General features: G+C 45.6%; 1 protein-coding gene and 1 long non-coding RNA gene across 2 annotated transcripts; both read right to left on the minus strand.

Moving 5' to 3' along the window:
• Positions 1–10,090: 10,090 nt before the first annotated feature.
• Positions 10,091–12,682, minus strand: LOC135812888 (hemicentin-1-like). The gene is made up of 3 exons (XM_065326108.1): positions 12,591–12,682; positions 11,818–12,336; positions 10,091–10,500 (listed from the first exon to the last, which is right to left on the minus strand). The coding sequence occupies exons 1-3, from the start codon at positions 12,604–12,606 to the stop codon at positions 10,091–10,093; spliced, it is 945 nt and encodes a 314-aa protein (XP_065182180.1). The 5' UTR covers positions 12,607–12,682.
• A 7,197-nt stretch (positions 12,683–19,879) lies between these two features.
• On the minus strand, positions 19,880–23,209 carry LOC135811620 (uncharacterized). Its single transcript, XR_010552669.1, has 3 exons — positions 22,391–23,209; positions 21,849–21,974; positions 19,880–20,817 (listed from the first exon to the last, which is right to left on the minus strand). It is a non-coding gene; the product is annotated as an uncharacterized LOC135811620 (long non-coding RNA).
• Between the last annotated feature and the right edge of the window lie 2,156 nt (positions 23,210–25,365).

Below are 25,365 nucleotides of genomic sequence, written 5' to 3' on the forward strand. Positions count from 1 at the left end.
TTTGTTGACTTTTTCATTTTACGAAAAGTGTGCTGATTTTAGGTGCAATGCAATAAATAATGGAAAAGCTGACAGGATCTCTTTTCTAAATTTAGCTTTTCCGCTCTCGAGGCCTCCTTAATGACAGGTGATCTCTGAGTTGACCAGTTTCCTTCGATTCATTTGCTTATGCTCACCCTTTTATTTACGGAAACGTGTGCTGATTATATTAAGATTTAGATCCATTCGCATCTCTTTGCCCTTGCCCACAGTGTGCGAAGAACGCGAGTTCACCTTCTTGACGATAAAGCTTATGATGCTGCTGAGGCTTAGATGTGTTGTCGAAATACTCATGTTCATTGTACATTGGTACGTTACAAGTAAGGCACTGGTATTGCTTCCGGCATTCCTTGCCCCGATCATGGAGTAGAATCTGAATTTTGCAGTGGCATAATATCTTTGGCAGTTCCCAATCTGGAGGGAAAGGTTCAAGGACGCATTGACCGAGCATGCAAAATAAATTCACGTATCAGGGAAAATCTTCATTATGGAGAGGTTCAGTGACTTGTTTGCTTCATACGAAACAAGCCAATGGGTGCAGTCTCGTCTCGTGTTAATCTCGTACGATTGGATTTGTTTAGTCTGGGCTGCTTGATTTGTGAGTAGCCCCGAGATTGCACTGCCCCAAATAAAATTGCATGCCGGCAGATCAAGAATTACGATCTGCAATCTGTTTGTAGTACCTGCAAGAATGTGCTGTACATGTATCGCATTTTCTCTGTTGTTGTTTCAGTTGCCCTCATGTTCCTAAAGAAAGGTTCAGTGACTCATTTGTTTCATACAAGACGATTCAATGATTCGGTCTGGCTTAGAATCTGTCGCTCTAGACGAAATCCATTCGTATCTCTATTGGAGAAATCATTATATTCACTGGTTATAAAATAGGGTTAAGACAAACATACAGAACAAATACCATCGGTCCCTTGATGTTCGTCCTAAAGAGGTTCGACTGGATATCATTCATCCTCACCAAAATATGTGTAACATTTTATTATTATGGAGTGCCTTGTTTATCTCCCAGTACCTCCAACCATATATCCTTGCCCCTTGTATCCTCAGGATCAGTGTAGTAGTTGGAACGAGGTGTCAGACTCAACAATGTGTTTGTTTACATTTTAATTCATGTTTATTGCTCCTACTTTGCTGTGTTGTTTTAGACAATCGTGGACTACCACTTTGAAGTCATTGAACTACTTCCAAAAGTTATATCGACATCAACAGGATTACTATTTCAGTACAATATGATGCAGGATGACCTTACCACGACAACTAAACCCATAGCTACTTCAGAAGTACAATTATATACACAGAATCAACAAAAACATCTGCGACACGCACCTGGTTACATTTCTCAAGTAAATCTGATTGAGGGTGGGGAAATCTGAATTATCTGAAAGACAAGACAATTTTATGACAGAGTCATGAAATTCTGCAACGGCAACATCCACAGAATGACCTGAATATTTAAAAAAAAGTATCACCACCACTACCCATTTGTTTCCCCTGCAGAAGAACATGATTATACAATACGAGTCAAGTGCCATTTTCTGCAAGAAAAGGCTTGCCCATCAATGCGTCTAATACGGTATTGATGATGTAGAGGCCCTCATTTAGGTCATTCCATTGGGGACATACTACATGATTGCAGTATTATAAGATATCCTTAGCTAAAAAAACAAAAGAAATTATTGCCCCCCCCCCCACTGAATAGATGTAGTATTATCACCCTTTCTTTGTTTCGATCTTGTTCAATTTCTTTCACTTATATTTGTCCATATAAGATAAGTTCAAGTAGCTCCCATTCCTTTGTTACGTAGATTCACTGATGATTGTAACAAGAAAACAGTTCTGAAGGAATCCTCGCTTTCCCTTCCTTGTGTGCCTTGCGATAATCGTACAATATTTTACAATTACATGTCGACATAATATATGAAATGCTTACTGTGCAATTAGTTGTCTTTGAAGCTATATTATATATTTATTACAACATCTCAAGACTCGGTGGAAACACCGGCCAATGTGAAGAGAGTGGTTGATTGCCAACCACGGCGATAAATAAAAGTAAGGGGAGATATTAAAAGAAATTATAGCAATAAAAACTGCTTTATGGCAGCTTTCTAAAAAACGTTATTCTGTTCTAGTCCTGGGTGGCGTGGGTGCTTCCCCTTTAGAAAATGTATAAAATTGCTTTCCAAACTGCCTTGGACTCCGTCTAAAAAGTAAGAAATTAACAAAATGTGATTGCCGAAAATAAAAATTTCACACAAAACCTCACAATAATCACACACAGGATGTAAAAGCTAGAAGACCTTTTCCCCCGTGATCCTCTTTCCCATGCATGCATGTTGGTGCAGTAGAAGTGTTGAAAGCAGTATTTCAAGTGTTGTGATTATTGTGAGGTTTTGTGTGAAATTTTAATTTTCGGCAATCACATTTTGTTAGTTTCTTACTTTTAAGACGGAGTCCAAGGCAGTTTGGAAAGCAATATTATTAATTTTCTAAAGGGGAAGCATCCAGGACTAGAGTTTTTATTGCTATAATGAGCATTGCCTTTAGCATTACGGAGGATTAGCAAGACGAAATTCGCGTTCTCGTTCGCAAACATTTTTCAGTTCGAGAACTGGATTGCGAACTTTCGCATTTTTCGTTCGGAAAAGTAGTCGGAACACGAATCGCGGATTCGTGTCAGGGCAGTCATAAATTTACCATGCTGTACTGTCTGTACACAATGGACGTCGTGTCAACGTCATGCATGTGCGAATTCTGTTTGATAATCCTTCTCATAACGCGAATTCCGTCACTGAGTTTTACTTTCCTTGGAGAGCGAAAGCAAACGCAAATTTCGTGTTGCTAGTCATCCGTATTATCGCAGCAAACGAGAGAGCTTGGAAGCTCAGGGCCCTACGCTATGCTTTTTTGCCTAGCTCATCCTGCATGTTATTAGAACTGATGGAAATGTTTTTTCCTTTGATTGGCTACTAGCCTTTAAGGTGCTCTTCTAATTCGCACTTAGTGCTTTTTGCGTCCCTCAAAATATGCTGAAAAAGTGCTCTTTTCTCAGTGAAAACAGGCAAAAAGTGCTCTTTTTTCAGTGAAGCATAGCCATGATCCATGTTCAGATATCAACCCGAGCTGATAAGTTGTTGGTTGGTTGGTTTTTATTTCACTTCGCACATTCAAACGGGATGACGACCCAATAAAATGACGGCGAAGGCTTAGCCTAGAAGTGGCTATGAAAGAACATAGTAAAAGCTATGGAAGCACATAGTAAGAGAATTGGATACTAATATCTGCGGGTAAACGGGGGGAGAGAGAGAGAATACGATGTATCTGTGATACTACGTGCGGGTTACTGAACTGCACGGGGAGGGAGAGCAGAGCGATCAGCAGCAACTCGAACTACTCCCTACAGGCGTATGGTACACATGCATGCTTAAACTCAGGTAGCCGGGTAATTGTGCGGACCTCACCAGGGAGAGCGTTCCACAGCAGAGCACCAGCAACAGAAAATCTCCGCTGACCGCGGCGGCTACGGTTTGCCTGGCTTAGTAGGCCATTTGACTGCTGATGGCGGGTAGGGGTGCCTTGTGCCGGGGTCAGAAGCTGGGCGAGCACAGGGCTGGTGCGGGCGTGGATGCACCGCCAGATGGTGATCAATATTTTCTGCCTGTAGAGCTCGCTGACACGGTACAGGGAGTGAGCAGTTAGCAGCGGCTGCATGGCTGTCCGGGGCGGGTTGCCATCGATACAGCGGATGGCTCTGTTTTGCGTGGTTTGCAGTCGATTCAGAGTGAATACGCACTCTTCCATTTATGGGTCCATGAGAGGCAAAACAGGAAGTAAAGTTCAAAAACCCACTTTTTACAGCATTGTGTACCCGGTCGTGCAAGCTTCACCAGCCTGTTGCCCCCCCCCCCCCCAAAAAAGCAGCGTGCAAAGGCCCATCGAGCACTCGGAAAATGTGATCGCATGCATGAGCAACGGACAACTGTACAGACTTGCCGATACTTTTATCGTCTTCAGCAGCGACAACTTAGTCAGAAACAGCTCTAAAAACAATTGTGAGCTCCTACTTGCCACGACACTTCTAAAATATGACTGTTTTTCGAACTGGGACCCCGCACTATTATTGTCTTCCAAGTGAGGCGTGCATTTGCCTGACTCCGTGTGAGAAGATTCTTGTAGTACTGGGTCCTGAGGCGTCGGGACATTCGCTTAGCCTCGGCTCGTGCTGATTTGAATACAGTTCGCAGAGCCATATCAGTCGGCGACGCTCGCCAGCGACGATGTGTTGCTTTGCGAAGTAGAATAGCGTCGTGGAGGGCAGGTATTTTCCAAAGGACAGGGCGTGCGGGAGGAAGATTTAAGCCGATACGCTCGGACAGGAGCGTGCACGTCCAAAGCGGAAACAATCTTGTTAGTCCAAGAATACCACATGGCATCCGCAGTCTGAGCGGTTGAAACATTCTCCAGGTCACAATGATGCAAGTCATGAGCGAATTGGTTCATATCGATCCTTGCTAGGTTACGACCGCACTTGACAGCAGGAGGTTCCACAGTGCACTTGAAAGGTAGGTCAATTACGACCGCAAAGTGGTCACTGATGGTACAAGGGAGAACGTGCAGGAGGTTATCGCTCCATCCACAGCTAGAGCGAGATCCAGTGTTGTTCTGCTGCCGTGGGAGGCAATGCGGGTAGTGTCCTGCACCTTGTTGCTGATATTGAACTGGTCGCAGAAGCGATGTAAATTGTCGAGCCGGCTTACGTCGACATTGAAGTTGCCCGTTAAAATCAGCGGGGACGATGGCATTGACGCCGCTGCTGTGTCAACTGCGTTGGACAAGTCCTGCCAAAACTGTACTGGCGTACCTGGAGGTCGATACACTCCTCCTAGGAGAACATCCACTTGTACATGTACGTTAGAGCGTACACTTGGCGGCGGGCAGCTAGGCTCTGTAGCAAGGCGTCAGGACCAATATTAACAAGGGCCTTCCGCTGTACTCGGTCGAGAGTTTGCAGGTGAGAGTTGGCTGCGCCCACCCATATCAGGATTGTCCGTTGTCAAGCGTCCTTCACGACCAAGAAAACTTGATGCTCGACGCAAAAATCCTAGCCTGTGTAATTTTAATTTTTTTAATTAATTTTATTTATGGATTCCCCAAAAGCGAAGGCCTAAGTCGGGGGGTCTCCGTTCATGGCTTACTGGGAATAGATCTGCAAAATTATAACATATAGATTGAGAAGAGGAAGGGTTATAACAAATGCATACTGTAGAAATCGGCCATACCATTCTTTACTACTTCAAATTATGAAGTTTGTACCGCCGAAGTCGCAACTTCTAAGTTCGGACTTCAAATTATGTTATAGAAACTCTGGAAGGAATGAAACCAGCGGGTTTGAAGCGGGTGTTGGCAAAGATGGTACGGACACGAGACACAAAGCAATGACTATTTTGGGTGGTTCTAATGTCAGTGGGGAGATAATTCCAGGTGGCAGCGGTAACAAAGAGGAAGGTGGCACGCGAGTAGCTGTTCGCCCTGGCAGGCGGTACAAGTTGGAGAGGGCGCCGCGCGCTGGTGGAGAGACTATAGCCCAGCTCCATAAGGGCAGTGGTCTGGTGGTGGACCAGGTGACGGAGCTCCCGGAGGCACTGGATGTGTCGCCGCCATGCCAGACTGGGCCATTGCAGGTGCCCGTTTCACCTTCTTCTGCCTTCCTATCACTGCACACCTTGTACGCGCCTATCACTCCACACCTATGTACGCACCTATCACTGCACAGCTTGTGCGCGCCTATCAGTTGCACACCTTGTGCAACTTCTAGCTCTTACTGTTCACGGCTAACCTTGGTACCTGTTATTCTACTTACTGTATATAACTGCTTCTTTACTAATAAAGAGACGATGATTCCTCAGCCGACTAAGTGAGACGGTTACATCTGTAGCAAGAGGATGGTTATCAATGGTTATCTTCAGTTTGCACTCGTTCCTTCCGACGCCTGCTGTCTTATCGTTCCTGGTACTCAGTTTACTGGTTTTTGCCGCTTTTCGGGAGCTGCTGCGAGTTGCTAGGCTACTAGCCAACGGTTCAACACTAGCAACAGTACCTGTGACTCCTTGGAAGGGTATTGTAGCCACGGTCAACCAGAATCGGCCTACCTCCAGACCTCGGCCCTGTACGAAGGAGCCTCAATTGTTCGGTGGCGAGGCAAACCAGTTCAAGGAGTGGTCTTTCGCTATCGAATTGGCTCTCAGGTCCCTGGAATTAGGCAGTTCGGATAGAGAAGTGAACTATGCCGCTAGTTTCCTTATAGGCGACGCTCGCCTTTGGCTTATCTCTTCCCTGGAAGCTGGTGAAACCTTTCCTGACTGGCCGTCACTAAGAGATGCGCTTGCTAAGGTATACGGTCCAAGCCTTCAGGTTCCTGAGTTGGACGAGCACTCAAGGGCGCTGCTGTTCACCAACGGGCTGCACGGCGATGTCCGAGAACAGGTACTTCGTGACCATCCTTCACCCAGTGTCACCCAGATTCACCCATAGTCACCCAGTCACCAAGTCACCAAGTCACGGAGATATGGAGACACCAAGTCTCCAAGTCACGGAGTCACCCAGAATCACCCAGTCACCAAGTCACCCAGTCCTGGAGTCACCCAGTCAGCTAATGGGTCTCATCTCACCCAGTCAGGTAAATTCCCGTAATGACAATGCATATCGCCTAAACCTGCCGACAACCTTACGCTGCCACCCTGTGTTCAATGTGACCGCGCTGAAACCATACTAACCGAAAGCAATTCATTGGCGCCGCCAGCCGCCTCCGCCGCTTATAACTGATTTGGACGGCAAAACAAGGTAGAGTGTTGAGGAAATCTTGGATCACCGAGGATGCAAAGGCACACCCGAGTTTTGCTTAAGTGGAAGGGTTATGATGAGACAACCTGGGAGCCAGAAAAATTTCTCAAGGACGAGTCCGGAAGAGACGTTGTTCCACTTAGAACTTATAAAGGAAATTTATCCTGAATTGTATTCTTAAGTATTTCATTCTATTATGTTTTGCACAATCGAGAGGAGGGGGATGGTGTAACCATTACACCTTCTTCTGCCTTCCTATCACTGCACACCTACATGTATGTACGCGCCTATCACTGCACAGCTTGTGCGCGCCTATCAGTTGCACACCTTGTGCAACTTCTAGCACTTACTGTTCACGGCTAACCTTGGCACCTATTATTCTACTTTATGTATAAAACTGCTTCTTTACTAAGAGACGATGATTCCTCAGCCGACTAAGTGAGACGTTTACAGCCGGGCTACAGCACGAAGAGAAACATTGCGGAGATGGCGTCTGAAGGTGAGTTTGCTGTCGAAGGTCACTCCCAGGAGCTTCAGCTCGTCCCCGCAGGGAATATCATGGGCTCCGAATGTTAGGTCTGGGAATGGCCAGGTGTTGCGGTGGTGGCCAATATGCAGCAGCTGCGACTTTGTCGGCTTAAAGTGAACATGCCATTGTTCTCCCCAGCTACTCAATCGATCCAGGCTAGATTGCATGTCTGCAATACCTGCCAGCGGAGTCATCTCTGGATCGTATGATGGTGTACAGCGTAGTGTCATATGCGTACACGCCCATTCGCGTTGATGGGGAAAGACAGGTGTCAGCATCGTTGACATACATCATGAATAAGGTGGATCCGAGAATGCTGCCTTTGAGCATTGACGATTGCGCTTAGTGTGCGATTCCGCAGATAGTCCCGTAGCCACTGGAGTAGGCCACCGCCAATACTGAGAGTGGCCGCTTTGTGTAGGATGCCAGGGTGCGACACGCGGTCAAACGCACACGCAATGTCGACAGCCAGGACGTGGACACAGCTGTAATGGGTAGCCGAGTGGTAGGCGCGGTGAAATCAACAAAAATTACTTTTATTTTACTTCTTTCAGATGCACACCTGAGATATAATTATTAGTGAAAGAAGAAACGGCAAAATAACTGACTTTCTCTCCGGCGCACACCTGGAGGTTGAATAGCTCGTTATTATCAAAATCTCTCATCTTCTTCAAAACAGAAATGCGCAGCCGCTTTTATGCAGCAGACGCCGTACGCTTACATACGGAGATACACTAACTATACATCAGGCAAAGCTCCGTATTAGTTCCGTACTACTTCCGTATTGGTCGGGCAGGGATACTACCCCCTCCCTTTCTACAGATAATCACGCCCTCGTGATTTTCAAAAAATTAGTGAAGAGTTATGAACACAGCGTCAACCGGAAGATGGCAAATTATATCGGAAATGATAACGTTTAGAGTAGACAGAAGAAATGAACTGATAACAAATCATAAAGTAGAAGCACACCAGGTTCACACGATCTCACGGGGTTAAAAGGGGAAAGAAATGTCCTCCAAATAGGACCTGAAAAACCACAGCACTCTTGCTACACAACGCTGGCACAACCCGCCAGGAACATCGCAGGTCAAAAACCGAACTGAATACACTATACCTATAAGGGGCGTTGTCACACACATTGTCCCACGTTAGCTGGGTAAACCGTGGCTCACCATGATCAGACGCCTACCAAACTAAACTGGATTCACACACTCGCATAAAGGAAGACTGAAAAGAACAGGGAGACTGAAGGAAGAGAGGAAAGAAAATGCCATACCTAGAATCAGCGTTAGTAACCACGGCGGCGGCTGGAGCTACAGCGGAGGGCGAGCCAGGTTTTATCTTCGTCTTGGTTGAGCCGGGCACTCAGAGCGGCTAGCTCGGCGTCAGACAAATAACCTCCCTCCTCGTCTTGAATCGAGGTCTTCACATTGTCGATAGCATTGCTCTGCGCGACGTAAAGAGTGATGGTCTAGCCAGGAAGAGTGTCGACGAAAATCTGCATCCCACCACGGAGGCGAAGTACCAAGTGAAGAGTGGGCTCCTGCTTCCGACTGCTGATCTTGGGGACTACCCTCCTTGTCTTGGGCAGCAGCCTGCCTGTTGTCGTCCTCATCAGCTTCGCCATCACCACCGGTAGTATACATGTAGGTAGGGGGTCGCTTGGAATCGCCATCGGAGTCTTCAGTGTGCCGTGCGGAGAGAAGGGTGATCCACGCTAGCACCCTGACTGAGCTGCAGGCTAATAAGCAGTGCCAGGCCGAGGAAGGCAAGAAACATGATTCTCATCTTGATTCGTCGCACGGAGCTGTAGCGGGTTGAGCCATGGGGGTCTGGGGTCGAATCACGTTGTTTTATTTAAAACTACACCGCTGCCACCAATGTAATGGGTAGCCGAGTGGTAGGCGCGGTGAAATCAACAAAAATTACTTTTATTCTACTTCTTTAAGATACACACCTGAGATATAATTATTAGTGAAAGAAGAAACGGCAAAATAACTGACTTTCTCTCTGGTGCACACCTGGAGGTTGAATAGCTCGTTATTATCAAAATCTCTCATCTTCTTCAAAACAGAAATGCGCAGCCGCTTTTATGCAGCAGACGCCGTACGCTTACATACGGAGATACACTAACTATACATCAGGCAAAGCTCCGTATTAGTTCCGTACTACTTCCGTATTGGTCGGGCAGGGATACTCCACAGCCACCAGAACCAGCTGCCAGCGACCAGACTCGGTGTCTGAGAAAGTTAGCACTGTCTAAGGCGAGAACCTATTGCGTACATGTATGGTCTTTGTTTGCGTGTGTGTGGAGGGGGGGGGGGGGGGAGCTGAGAGTGTCATCACGTGTCTACTAATATTCTGGAGGTATTCTGGAGACATACATGTACACGTGCCTACATGTACACTTACTCTGTACCTGAATGACTGTACAATAATGATCATTCTGTGTACATCTACATTGTATTTGATTGTGTCTGGCGGCTGAGCTACTGAACGAGGGCATGACCTTAGGAGGACATGGAGAATGCAGTGCGCACGGGCAAAACCGTTTAACCATAAACCCTGCAAGAAGCCATGAATTAAACCACATGGCGTATCAGCTTCAGACACGAGATATACCCAGGTCTAAAGTACATGAATAACTACTTACCTACACATATGGTTCTATTACTAGTATCCCTCGACGCAATTACACGAGTAGGACCCCATACTGTTCACGCATCTTCTAGGATCTTGCGCAGAGTACGCAACACAGTGGTGAGGTGTAAGAGAGCATTCATCAATATCCTGGCATTGAAATCGGTCTCCCTTCTTGACAATCTCATAACCTTGCCGGCAAATACACTGATAGGCTCCAGGAGTGTTCACACAGTCTGGCTCATTATCCCTGCGGATATATCCATAGCAAGGCGTAGAAGACAAAGCGCATTCATTGATGTCGTTGCAAATATGGCCATATCCATGTCGATATCCACGCGGGCAAGTCCTCGTACAGCTGAAGGATCCCCACGTGTTTGTACAATATGAAGGGTTGTAATATCCATAGCAGAGATGATTCGATGCTGAACATTCATCGTGATCTGAAGGGAATATTGAAAAATGCTGGGCAGTCATTGATTAAATTGTTCACAATAGTTGATCATGCACGAGACATGGAACGCAACGATTCTGATTCATTTTAAGTTACATGTACTTCAAGTAGAATGAAGTTGAAGACACCACTGCAGCTGTGCCTATGGTTGATAAATATGGTGGTAAAGACACACCTGGCAATATGGCGGTAAACACACGCCTGCCCACACACGCTCTCTAAGCTGCAAAGTTCTGGCACAGAGCTCTACTGTGCCAGAACTTTGCAGCTTAGAGAGCGTGTGTGGGCAGGCGTGTGTTTACCACAATATTTATCAACCATATGTACTTCAAGTACTGGTATATGTATAATCACTGGTTTCAGGACCACAGGTGATTATCATACAGCTGATCCCACTGGTATTTTATCTTATTATGCGAGTGGATATCTAGCTTACATCAACAATTCTGGTTAACGAATCTTTGAGAATGAACTCGAATGGAGAGCGAAGGAAATATTATTAATTGAAGACATGGAAACATCAGCCCACAAGTTATGCATAAGAGTCCACCGACAACACCAGACGTTGGCGTAGATAATCTAGCAACAAACTGACATCGAGTATTAAGACATTCCACGTTGGGCAACATCTGGCATAGATGATTGAATGCAAGGCACAACTTGTGCACCACTGTTTTCTACAGTAGCGCGACTATATTATTATAATTATTATGCGAAACCCCAGGAAAGGAAATCAAAGGATTCCGAGCATGACAGTGCTAATCCACTAATATCTGCAATCTGACATACGAATCTATGAGATTGAGACCTCATTTTATACGAACCCCCAAGAATGGAAAGAAAAAGGATTTCGAGCGATGCTACACCACAGATATGCGTTCTGAAAAACCAGAAAAACGGGTGCTTAGATGGGACAACCAAGAGCAAGATTTTCAAAGTTACTAGCAGTATTGTAGAGGTCATTTTAGAAATAAAGGTTTGCAAGTATATCTCCAATGATGAGTTTATACTTTCTCTATTTTTCGCCTTCGGATATTCAAGTAGTTCGAAATGACCGTTCTACTTCATGCAAATGATACAGAGGGCACTGGTCCACGTACATTTAAATACATTTAGCAGCAGGAATATACATGACTGTACATATAAATAATGTACCAAAATGACTCAGTAAAATTGCTGTACACTGTACTGAACATCTTTCAAGGTGTTCAATAAAACACATTCTAGAAAAGCGACTAACTGTGGTATACTGCGCCCGCCTAAATGGAAAGATTTCCTAACTAACGAAGGAGTTAAAATAACATACCTTCTTGAACCTGCAAGGCGATGTACGGTTCACGTGCTTCATTGAGTTTAAACGCACACTGGCTGAGAGGACGTGATGGCGGACTCCGGACTGTGAATTTGATTTGCAACCCATGTGATGATTGCACGGAGAAATGGAGATTGTGACGAAATCCATATTTACAACTATGGCTGAACCTGACTGACCTTTCATTTGACCAACCATTGTGGTCAAACGACTTAGACGAAAGTGAGACGCGACATCTTCCAAGTGCCGTGAATGATATGCCTATTGCTTTAATAGTGCAGCTCCCGTTAAACTCAAAGTATGTGCTATAAACACGATTGTGGCGGAGGTAGAAATTTGATAATGTACCAGGTGTATACCACTTGAATGTTTCTAATCCCCCGTTCCTGCCTTCGTCAGTATATGGGTGATGAGCTTTTGGAAAGCATCTTGGCGTCAAACACCATACCTCAGTTGTGATCACAACCAGTGTCGTCACTAGTACGATCCAACTGTATTTGGTCTGGACACAGACTGTAATGCAGAGGGCAGCAAGGACAACACGAAGCAAAGTATTAATCTACCGCTAGCTATGTACGTATGTACATTGCTAGTTGTATAACGTATGCAATCAACAAGTGGTGGTCATACACTTTATGATTTCTAAGAAAGTGAGTTGTGTAGACCAGTCAAGTATAACAATGATGGGCTGGAGGAAAACAAAATGAATTGTTTGGGGCGGATATTTTCGCTGTCAATGTAGCAGTGACACTATCTACCATCATTACCTGACAAGTGCACCATTATCACACAATTGTGTAAGTATCAGGACAGAGACGACGTTCCAACCCAGGTCAAGCCAACAAGTGGTAGAATTGGGTACGAGTTGCTGAGGCAATCCTTCCTCGATGTGATCCACACAATCATAGACTGACCTTTTCCGAGACCGAAGCCAATCTGAAGAATATCTTCATGAAAATAGCACTGATCAGTATGGAGCCTCTCCACAGAGTAGCTTTCCAATGTCAATTTGTGTACGAAATGATTTGAGTCGGTCACAAAGATGCACTTTGCCGGCGAGACGTTAGAAAAGCAACGTTCTGACATCCGTGTTGCCACCGGCTATGCAATGGTGTTAGAAGCGCAATCAGCTTAAGATGATTAGCACTTTGCAGGTCACCAGCATGCCTGATGCATATACATGTGGGGATGTGACCAATGATACACTACTGCAGATCCAGTGTGCCACCCTAGCACTGATATGCAGGTAGCGAAAAGGTACAATGGTTCTACACACGACAGCTGTGGCGTCATGGCTGTAACTCATACGAATACCAGCTGTTCTCTTACAAAATGTGTACAACATTGGCTGGCACACATCCCACGAATCAAGGAGATGGACATGTTTAACGTGTTCAACGTGTCGTTGGAAACCGCTATCAATGATGACCTCGCCCAATGTGTCTTCTGGTTTGCCAAAGACTTGCACTGCACGTTTGTCTAGTTGTTTGGCACACCAGCGAGTCATGGTGTCTAAAGAAAGGTCCTAAGCAGATCGCAATATGTTGAGGTCAGGCAGCGGATTGTGCATGTTTGTGTGATTACCATAAATGGACTGTTGCTGATCATTAGTTGCATGCAGTATGGTGTCTTAGGCTTGGTAGTGTTTGGGATCATCGAGTCACGGCCGGACGGGTGGGAGGTCCAATCTATAAACAAGACTGAGACCTAGACGAAGAGACTGTTAAAACGTGTGAGCGAGGGTGACCGTATGCTCTGATCGTTGTGTGTGCAGTTTTAGAGTGCATACAGTGTATTTGGCACGTAACGAACTTGATTAAGATTTGAAGTGCATTGAGAGGAGTTTTGCAAAGAATATGTCATAGTTCCCGCCCGGATTGAGCAAAGCAAAGCACGCGTCCCACAGGATGAGAATCGGACAGACCATACACAAAACAAGTCTGATAGCTAGTGTTCACCCAAAGCGGTTACAAATGTAAGCAGAGCTGATTGCTCTCGTATTGTTTTTCCGCAGCTCAGTGACGGCAGATTTTACACGTATCCATACATACAGGATCAATGGCTCTGTGTATCACTCTATTATGTATCAGTATGATTACATTTTAGGTGCAGCATGTACGATTGCTGTCCAAATGGCTACTGATGACTATACAGTTCTTTGGGCGTCAGTGAAACTGCATCCGCTTGGCCCTGATGTGAATCGTGTGGTTTACCATGTGTGCACCATGCTTGGTTAGCGTCTCTAACAATACAATAGAGCTCATTGAGGTAAGTACTAGGGCCGACTCCTGCTTAGAACGCATACTGGTCCATGCACTGGTGTCATGATCCAAACCAAAGTATTTTGAGATAAAGTGTAACTCAGATACTACGTACTATGTACACTTTCCTGCTGCCCATGGGGAAGTCTTGCAAATTTGACACCTTTGGTGATGCGGCAGCCATGTTTAGATTCCCATAACACGAGCTAAGGCTTCCACGTGAGAATTAGAAGCTGACTTGGTCCAGCTTGCAAACAAGTATCAGCAAATTGAATATCTCAGCCGCCTGTTTGTACTGGCTGCCCATTAACCATTGCGCAGCTGCTCTCTTGCTCTTCCATAGCCATTTGAGACTGCACATGCAAGTCCTAAATGAAATCAGAAGTTGATGATGCAAATTAGGAATGGCGTGCAGTTGAATTCTGAGGATATACAAATAGTACTTATACAAAGCTAACACTTCTATTGTGACTCATGACGATCAGTTTGCGCAGTAGACAGTAGCTGAGTACAAAGATAAAAACAACACGTCATGTGGATTATGACTATGAAGATCACGAGTTTCAAAGTCCCGAAAAACACTACACATGTACTTGGTAGTTGTTGTTGTAAGTGTCTGGAATGGTCAAAAATGCATTGTACGTCTTACAGATCTACACAGGAAAATACTATCCGCTCATACAGCTTTGCAATGTGAAAGCACTCCGCAATGGCATAATATTATAAACAAGAAAAATGTTGCACCAGTTGTAGAAGCAGTGCTGAATGCTCTAGGCACAAAACTCTCTCACACACACATACACGAACACTTGTACTCGCACACACTCTCACACATACACATGGATAACAAAACAGCAAAGAGAAGTATGTTTCCAACTCTTACGGACGTTTATCATCCGTTGCACTCCATTCAGTTGCTGTCCTTTTGGTTCGGCCTTGCTCCATTCCCTTGTTTGTTTCCACCTATGCGAGTTTGGTGTCAGGATATTGCGTGAAAGTTATAATATACTTAAAGGAAAGCAATTAGTCGTGAGAAAAGAATATTGAAAGGCTGGACATTGTGCTAAAACGTTGGCTATCACTTCGTTGCAAAGGTAGGGTAACAGTCAGTCGGAGGGAGAAAGATAATCTGATGGATTCTCTGGTACTTTTCTTTCGCCTGAGAATTAATGCTATCTTTTGCTCTGAACATGTCCCGCGATAGGATTCATTTGGCAGTGGAGGTGGCATGCCAGCCAGAGTGTCATTGACAGGAGGTCTATCCATTCCAACCATTTAGTTTTCGGGATCTTTCCTAGTCACCATTGCTCTCTGATTTTTGGCCGAGGTGTTAGACACATACGTTGAATCAGACGTGGATCTGGAGCTGCATGGTGTGGTCCTGCGGTTGGGAATAGAAGTGCGAGCCGTGGCTAAAGCGTAGCCATAACCATCTGTGCTCCCCATCAAGCTGCTTGACACAGCGCCCGCACATCTCCCCGTGTGATCAACACAATTCATTCATTGCCTGGAGCAGTGGCAAGGGCTTATGTATATTCCACACTCTGATCCATATGGTCTGGAACACAAGTATATTCGTTTGGCGATTCTTTGTTATGTTGTCGTTTTCCATTCGATTCGAAAGCTGGGAATGCCTCGCTGCATTAGTAGTAGAGCCAGTATTCGGGGCTGTTGCAAGAGAGTATTCACACTGCATATTCTGCTGCTTTTGGTCAGGAACACTAGCGTATTCGTTTGGCAATCCTTCACCGAGTGTGTAGACGTTTTCCATTCGGTTCGGAGGCTGGGAGTGCATCCCTGCAGTAGCAGCAGATTCGGCGGTGGGTGCCGTGGAAAGGGAATATGTATGATCTTCAATCCGGGCAATCCCAATGGCAACGGAAACGGTAGTATATTCGTCTCCTATTCCCGTGTATGTCGGGAGCGTTCGATTCGGCTGTTGAAGGGACATTTCCGTCTCTGTGCGGTCTGCGTGAACCATATTAACATGTCCATGAACAGCTGTGGGCCAAGCGATTGAATTGCGCTGAAATAATATCAATATATTCTCTCTCTTCCGGAGTGTAAGCGCCACCAGCAAAGCAATAAGTATTACACTAATAGTCGACAGAGTCACCAGCAAAGTCTTGTCGTTCCGTACTTTTCCTGATGGTGACCTTGGCACTTGCGTACTGACGAGATGAGTTGCTCATGTTGAAGTAGCTGTAGTATTTCGGAGCGATGTTCGTGCTGCAACGGTTTTCAAGTCCTTGTGTAAGGCCACCCTTTGTTAATTCATTGTGTAACGTCCTTTTTTTCGCGAAAAGGTACGCGGGAGGGCGGAAAAAAACAAAAGCCCATTCCAAAAACTGGAAACCCCAATCAAACATTTTGACCCGTAAAGCATGTGATATATACAATATATCTGGGTCTAACGGCACTTGCAGGCATAGAACAACACTCTTTGATGGTACATTGGAGCACATGCCTGATGAATCCAACAAAAAAGGTACATAGCATTGAGTTAGCATGTCATGAATTCATTACATCTGGATTTTTACTAGGACACACACCGTACGATATTTAAAAGCCAACAAAAAAGAAAAAGAACACAAGACAAAGGCATGCCCGGGAGGCAAGATTATAAGTTTAAGGTCATGATCGGCACACTGTGAAACTAAACAATCATGTATTTACAACTTCGCATATTATTGGTACTACTACTTTCTTGTTTTTTTTTCGGTCGGAGGCAAAAAGGTACGCGGGCGCGGACGTTAAACAACGAAAAAAGAAAGGGTGGCCTAATAGACCAATCCCGAAAAGATTGTCTGGGTTCGTGAAAGGGGGCACGCGTGCAAGCCAGCACGTGTGAAGTGCATCGTTTTGTATTCAGTTTGTGTGTGTCAGCTCATGGCGGAGGAGAGAGAGACTTTTGCTCGCCGAGCTGAAGCTAAAGGATTTGATGGAGTCCTGCCAGCATCTAGTCAAAGGACCTTCGGTACCTTAGGCAGACCCTGACGGAGTTTGGAGGCCAGATAGCTCTCGGTGAGGAGAGAAACATTCGCGTGGCGATCGACTCTCCGTAAAAAATGCAAGCTACATAGCGCCGACATACTGCAACAGCTACGATTTCAGCTAACTAATACTTCTCGATCTGCTGCTTCACAAAGTTCAACTATTTACAAGTCCTGACTGTTGTAGTCTGAAGCTGGAGTCTCATCGCCCACCTACAGGTAGCTTTTGGAGCTGATGGATTTCCCGACTTGGACTCCTTCCGCGAACTCTCGCAACATTACTACAGTGTATGCTGTGTTTCCGCACGCTCGTGTCGACATGTCACCTATACTGTACATGTACTGGGTCGCGGAGGAGCTTGACGACCTCCGCTGACTCCAGGTTTCCGAAATACTGCCGTCGTCTTCGTTGATGTCGCTGGTGACATTCTTCCCTTGCAGGACGTGCACATAGTTGTCGTCCCGGGGGTAAAGACTATGTTGTTTTTCGAAATAGTTCTTCATCACGCTCGCGCGAATGATGTTTTTCATCATGAACTCGTTCCGACGGTGTGACACGGCGATGGTCTTTGGCGGGGCACTGGCTTGCGAAAACGATATCTTCTTGTGCAGTATAACATTGATCGGCTGCAGATGAGTACAGTAACTTCGTGGTTGGTCCTATAGGAGGGCAGCTGCCAGGAAAGAGGCAGGACTCATCGAAGACGAAGCGCTCGCAACAAACAATAGCACTCGAAATATCTCGTAAGATTTAGGGCCTATCGCTTTGAGCCACAGCGCTCACAGCCTTGCCTACTTCATCAAAGTGAGCTCTACATGTTCGTTGAACTCTTCACACTACACAGAAGAGCGAAACAAGGATTATGTCTTAGCATTTCAACTCCAACAGCAGACCATTACCAGTGCGAGAGAGAAAACTACAAAGGGCTTCGCTTTCTGTCGCATCGTCTCTCTTGGCCTTGCATGCAACTAACGAGAAAATCGTGTACTTACCCTCGCATTCACACGCGAACTATCAAACACGTCCTGTGCCGCATGCTGATCAAGTAGTGCCATGTATGTGTTGTACAGTGTACTCTCAGTTGACATGCCCCCTTTCGAACCCAGACAACCTTTTCGGGATTGGTCTATTGTGTTGGGGTTGGTGACGCAGTTGACAAGACTACAGGAAACCGGAAAAATAAGTTACAAGTTCAAGAGTCCATCGACCAATTCCAACTTGTACTGGTGATGGATTGTTGTAGAAAATCAGGACTGTCAAATTGCAATGCTTCTTCAGGACTACTCTAGTCAGCATTTTAAAAACGTCATGAAGTGTCAGACACATTTCGTCTACCTATTTCTGTTCTCCCTTGTACAGACCACTCTCTTTATAGACATTTTTGTTCCCCGAGTACACCCACCCCTCTCTTTAAATTGTTTTAAAATGAACTATTGGCATTATTTAGATCTCTCTGGTGCTACGTCTCGGAACAAGTCAGCTGATATCATTACTAGTCTAAGCCGCAACATTCATCAGACCCAATGACAGAAAATCTCGTGTGTTACCGGAATAGAGCAAACAAAATGTGGTCGAGACAACCCATACCATATTGTTTTAGAAAATAGACCAACACGGAAAGGCATTTACAAGTTACTTCATGAACTAACGTCAGCATGTTCAAGTGCTATAGCTTCCGGGCGATATACAGCATGTGGATGTTTGGCAACGGATGGTAGATCTATTGAGTTTTGCAATGCACACATCTCCGGTAGCGAATCCACATTGATAGCAAAGCGAACAGCGATACTCGCCTGCAACAAAAAAATGTAACGTTCTAGGCACATCCTCGACTTATGAATAATTGACTATCAGGCAGATTCAACTCTTTGATTAGTTAGTAGCTTCCAGGTTGGCTAGTGATACAGCCATACGTGCGGCAGATGCTGGAAGCATATCCTATCCGGTGTAAAGTTAACCAATCCGGTTCCCTATCTGCTCACTTGAAGTTGATTACTGCTGTTACTTGTAGCATCTACATCTAGAGATACATGTACATGCGTTATGGTCAGTTAAAAGTCATTGATAACTGAAATTCCATTGCTGATACTAGAACAAGTACCTGCAAAGGCAACACCATGTAACCTATCCAACTCTATAATCACAGAGTATTAGTCAAACAACTACCAAAGCCGCACAGCTTGCATAAAAACCGCACTTGATTCAGTCCACACGTCAATAGCAAACTTCTGAACATATCACATTCCCACCCGATGCGCCTTCTACTCATGGTTTTCAAAGGACTGTTAGCGTTTGAAAGCATTTAGCGCAATATACAGCCACACTGCTTCAATGGCTCTAAATATCCTCAGTTCCATGTTCAAACTCTACGAGGATGACAGTAATATTATGTTAATGCATCGGCTAGCAGAGAGACAAGTGATAGGACCTATGCCGTGAAACTACAATGTACGTGGAAATATCGAACAGAAATTAGCGCAGTAGCATTGTGAATGCAGCATACAATGTTTGAATACCAATGAAAAATGATGAAATTGGCGTACAGGATTAAACACCCTCTGAGTACAGCGAGTTGCAAAGAAGGATGTGCAATATCGCAAGGTGTGCAAAAGCACATGAAGTCACACAGGGGAGAAAATAACTATAAAGCTGACTCACAAGGCAAGTGGAATTGGTCGATGACTTCATTCATCGTAACGTTATTATGCACGAGATGTAATAAAGAGATTGAAGTCATCACCTTTTTGACACAAATTACTTAGTTCTACACGACGTGCAGAAGCAATGAAGGAATGAGTTAAAATACAACATCTTCCAACTGAATGAGAATGGTCTTATTCGCAGCTTATCCGCCAAGAAGATAACTAAAACTGTAAAAAACGTAAAAGAAGAAAAGGAAAAAAAATAAAAAGGTACACATATGGATTTCACCAATTAATCAACATGGATTCAGACCTATAGCTACGGTTCGTATCGTGTTAGCGTCACGCGATGGATTTTTAGAAGCACAGGAGGTGTAAACTTAGGTCTGGTGTGGTGCCGGTGTAGGTACCACCACAGAATATTGCGTGTCCTGACCATGGATCTCGTCATAAGGGAGATACTTGGTCTGAAGAGTCGTTGAGTGAAAGGATAGTGTGGTGTATTCGTAGATGGGTACATCACGAGCATCAGGTGCATTCGAAAAAAAAACTGGAATATATTTGTGCGCATGGTTATTAGAATAATGATATTTTTGATACGTGGGGTTCCGATGTGCGACTTATAGATCCGCAGGCGTCACATGACTCAGTAGGGAAGAAACCCAACGTTGTTGTACCAACAATCTTGGTTGTCATAAGGATTGGTGTCACGTGTAGTGGTGCGTCGTTGGAGCTCCCCGTGAGTGGCGGTGAAATGTTGCCATTCTCGGGAATAGACTGCAGGACGTAGAGTTCATTTTCAGTGAGGTGGGTCGTGTAGGATGGGTCTCGCCGTACACAAACTGTCCTCGTTGAGTTTTCGGGAGGTGCGGAGTTTTTCTTGCTACGACGAACAACAATGATAATAAACAAAGCAGCAACAAAAAGTAAGACTGATACAATAGATCCTATGATGATGTAGAGAGTATAGGACGCTTCTGGCTGAGCTGTTGACTTTATCATAGTTGATTGCACTGCGATCGATATGGGATCAGAATCCCTTGATAGTGGACGTGTTGCCGTATCGAGCTGATGAGAACTTGTGGATGGAGTCATTGCTAGAAAACAGAGTGGGATGCAGAGAAGGAATGTATCACGTACAGATGGAAAGCCAAAAAAGGTAAGTCCACTGTATCGCCCAAAATCAAAATGTCCCTACTTTTAGTCTTCCAGGAACTGTATGATTCCATTGGTCTGGGTCCGAACCAGCTGAGACGCCTCCTTTCTCCTATGCTCCTATTGGTCGTAGTTATAATGAAACTGGCGTAATTACTGCGGCAATGAGGGAGACTAGATTATGTTTTTGTGTGTACATTTCTCTGAAAGCGTCACTTCCTTCTTATGGAACTACGGACGAAGTTGGAGCCTTCTGAACGGCGTCTTCTGGACGCTGAATTGAATGGCCTTAGTCCGAAGAGGTTGCGATACTGCGCGCGGCCTTTGTTTCTAATGCAATGCACTCCTCGCACCAAGCCAATTAGACTCGTGCAGTATCCCGACATTTCATCTTACCCCATACTGTACCTCCCAGTTAATTGTTCCGACTAACAGTCCACCAAGGTAACAAGATAATATACAGTCAGGTAGTACGACCACAAGGCATAAAACTGACAGGGCATGAGACATTCAACGTCTTGACACCTAGCTTCAACACATCTACCAAGCGCAAACCAACTGCATTCCAACTTGGAAATCTCAGGTCCGGAAAGTTCCAATGCCAGGTCGCTGAATGTCTTAGTATCTTAGGACTACTGGCTAAATATCTGAATTTTTGGTATAATTACATTATCATACTCCGAGCATCACGTTAGTGAACACCTGCAATTTGGGGCCTGAAAACGCGCATAATATGTATCAAATCTTCACTAGTTTGAGTGCACCAAACGTTGCCATTATACTCCAGCAAATAAGGTAATGTATGTTGTGGTACGTTTCCCCTTGTAATCATGATAAAAGTCTCGTGGCAGTCAAATGAACGCGACGTTCAAATACGTATACATTGTTGCTCATGCCATGCATGTAATCTTTTTTCATCGTTGTTAAGATATGAACCACAATAAGGAGACAGGAATCTGAGCATATCACTCACCATCACAATCGGCACCATTGTAACCAGGCAGACATGGGCAGTCGTAAGATCCGTTCAAATTCTGACAATACCTGTTGTCACCATTGGTCTTGTTGTTACAGCTGTGAGTGCCGGATTTGCACTCATCTATATCGGAATATAGCGATGTGGACCAGTGATGTGTATGAATAGCAGCGATGGAGATCAGAGTGAGCAATTATACAGACAACAAAAACACATTGGCACACACCCGCATACCCAGATAATCATATCAAAAAGGACAAGTAGCTGTTCGCCAATATTGATCGTACAAGTGCGATCATCAAAACTCTCTGTTAGCCGCAGCCAATCAGTGCTCAATTTCACAAGATTACACTTCCTCCATACTTCATAACTATAATATTATACAGGATAATGCCTCAAGCGCGATTGTGAATAACATAAGAGGGAAATCTTTTCACCAGATATCCAACAAGACGCAATTGACATAAAATATCTCACAACTCCTTCAGACACACAACAGACCTACATTAAAGTACATTTGATCATTGCAAATTACTTACCTACTTGTAAACATTGAGTACCATTAGGAGTATCTCGGATAGTGAATCCCTCGAAACAAATACACGAGTAGGTGTAACAGATTCACTGTTACTACTAACACTAGGAATAGGATACACTTATCACCTGCTATTATCACGCTGCTGCTGTTAGGTGTTATGTCCATCATTGCTTGTTCATGTATATAAGAATGCATTATGGCAAGGATCATTGCTTATTCCAAGAATGACTACTGAAGTTAGTTGGACTGTTACACTGGTAGCAAGAGGATGGTTGTTCTTTTCGTCGTGTTCGGGCTATGCGCAGTGGCCGCATTAGTCGCCTACGGTATATTCGAGATTCAGAAGCGTCTGAATCACCTTATCGCACTCGGTCAGTGCGATGGATCAGATCAAACGCCAAGACGTGCTCAAGCTCCCAGCGGAGAGAGGCCACGCATGCGCCATGTTAAGTCTCCGCCTGTGTTTCGTGGAGATACAAGAGAGTTCAAGGAGTGGGCCTTCGCCATCGAACTCGCCATGAAGTCCCTGCAGCTGGACAACGCGGAGGAGCGCTTGAGCTACGCGGCGAGTTTTCTGGAGGGCAACGCTCGTCTTTGGTTTATCGCCTCTCAGGAGGCAAACACCCTGTTTTCCGACTGGCCAGACCTGAAAAGCAAGCTGGGAGAAGTGTACGGCCAGGTTTATGACAGGGAACAGGCGCGCATCGACTTATTCGCTCTTCACCAAGATGAGACTCTTGACGAATACATCAACAAATTTTCGCGGCTTAGCTTACAAGTTCCCGAGCTTGATGACCACTCCAGAGCTATCTTGTTCACGCGTGGGCTGGCTCAGGGCCTAAGCGGTGAGGTACTTAGGGAGCATCCGCAACATTTGGCCCAAGCCATACGAGCTGCGGTCTCAGCAGACCAGTCGATGCGGCTAGCCCAAGCAAGCTACGCCAAGGCAGTGCGCGCACCAGGGCATCAGAGGCGCCAGCCTGGACCCTGGTCAAGCCAACCAACACCATCCGGTGGGAGAGAAACCAGGGAGCCAGAGGGTCGTTCAAGGCTGTGTTTCACCTGCAGGAAACCCGGCCATATTGCCAGATTCTGTCCAGAAGGAGGGAGGAACGCCACAAGCAAGCCTTCTTTAAACGATGGACGCCAGTAAGGAAGGGAGTGCGACTACTGGCGAACACGAGAGCACCCAGGAATAGGCCACGAATCAAAGTTCAGAACAAATTCAGCCCCTTAGCAAATGAGGAACCACGCCTCGAGGAGACCGAAATTCAAGCCTCGCCTGTCAAGCATTCGTCACCTGATACTGTTGGCCGGCCTAATGAAGTAACCGCCAGCACAGGGAGCATTTCCGCCGACAATGAACACGACCTAATGCGCGTCCAGGGCAAGATAAATGGACGTCGCGTTACCATGCTACTGGATTCTGGGTCAACCCACGACTTCATTTCAACTGACTTTGTCAAGAAGCACAACATCTCCACAACAACCGGTAGCGACGTCCTGAACGTCACACTTGCTGATGGATCGGTCCGCTCACAGCCTATTACGAAAACGGACAGCTTAAAGACCGTAGTCGGCGACTTTAGCGAGCACCAACAGTTCCTAGTATTCCCTATGACGCGGTATGACGTGATCCTCGGCAAACCATGGCTGACCCGGACGAACCCACAGATCAATTTTCGTACCAATGAAATCAAGCTGGAGGGTGGATCCATCATCTGTCAACCGAGTGAAAGTGATGGCACGGACAAATCCAACCCACCGATCGAGACGTTCCTCATCTCAGGGAAGCAGGCTAGGCATGCAATGAGAGGTGGCGCAGAAGGAATCCTAGCGTATGTGACAGCAGATCCGGATGAGCCACAGACGGTGGATAGTCCGGGTAGGGAGGATCAGATGGATGTCAAGGACCTGCTGAACGAGTTCGGGGACGTCTTTCCCGATGAGCTTCCAAACAAGCTGCCACCCAGAAGAGGCGCAGATCACGAGATAAAAACGGAAGAAGGAGCTAAACCGCCATCTCGTGCAGCATATCGTTTACCAAAACCAGAGATGGATGAGCTTCAAGCTCAGCTCACCGAGCTGCTCCGTAGAGGATTCATCCAGCCCAGCAAATCCCCATACGGAGCCCCTGTGTTCTTCGTTAAGAAAGCGGATGGAACACTTCGAATGGTATGCGACTGGCGTGAGCTAAACCGCATAACCATTAAGAACAAGGCATGCCTACCGAATATTGACGACCTCTTTGATACCGTCCAAGGCAGTGCGTATTTCACCAAGCTGGATCTGAGGTCCGGTTACAATCAGATTCGAATAGAAGAAACAGATATTCCGAAGACAGCAATAAATACCCCATTCGGTCACTTTCAGTTCACAGTGATGGGTTTCGGCCTAACAAATGCCCCGGCAACATTCCAAACCTTGATGAACAGTGTCCTCCAGCCATACCTGCGTAAATTCGTTGTGGTGTTTCTAGACGATATCCTCATATTCAGCAAATCATGGGAGGAGCACCTCGATCATGTCAGAACCATCTTAAACGCCCTCAGGAGGAATGAGCTATATTGCAAACCGTCTAAATGTGAATTCGGCCGGACAGACGTTCTGTTTCTTGGGCACCGGATAGACGGCCAATGCATTTCTCCAGATCCAGAGAAGATCAAGGCCGTGCATAACTGGCCTGTCCCGACGACGGTCACGCACGTAAGACAGTTTCTGGGATTTGCTAATTACTTTCGAAGGTTCATTAACCATTTCTCGGCCATCTCCAAACCCCTGGAGGCACTGACAGGGAAACATGTGCGCTTCGAGTGGAATCAGACTCGACAGGAGGCATTTGAGCGATTGAAGTCTGCTCTGCTGGATGCACCAGTGTTGCGACTAGCAAACGTCAGTCAGGATTTCCGCGTTGAGACTGACGCAAGTGACTTTGCTGTGGCAGGAGTCTTAACGCAGCAAGCAGAGGACCAGTCC

The sequence above is a fragment of the Sycon ciliatum genome, chromosome 3 (assembly GCF_964019385.1).
Source record: "Sycon ciliatum chromosome 3, ocSycCili1.1, whole genome shotgun sequence".
NCBI lineage: Eukaryota > Metazoa > Porifera > Calcarea > Leucosolenida > Sycettidae > Sycon > Sycon ciliatum.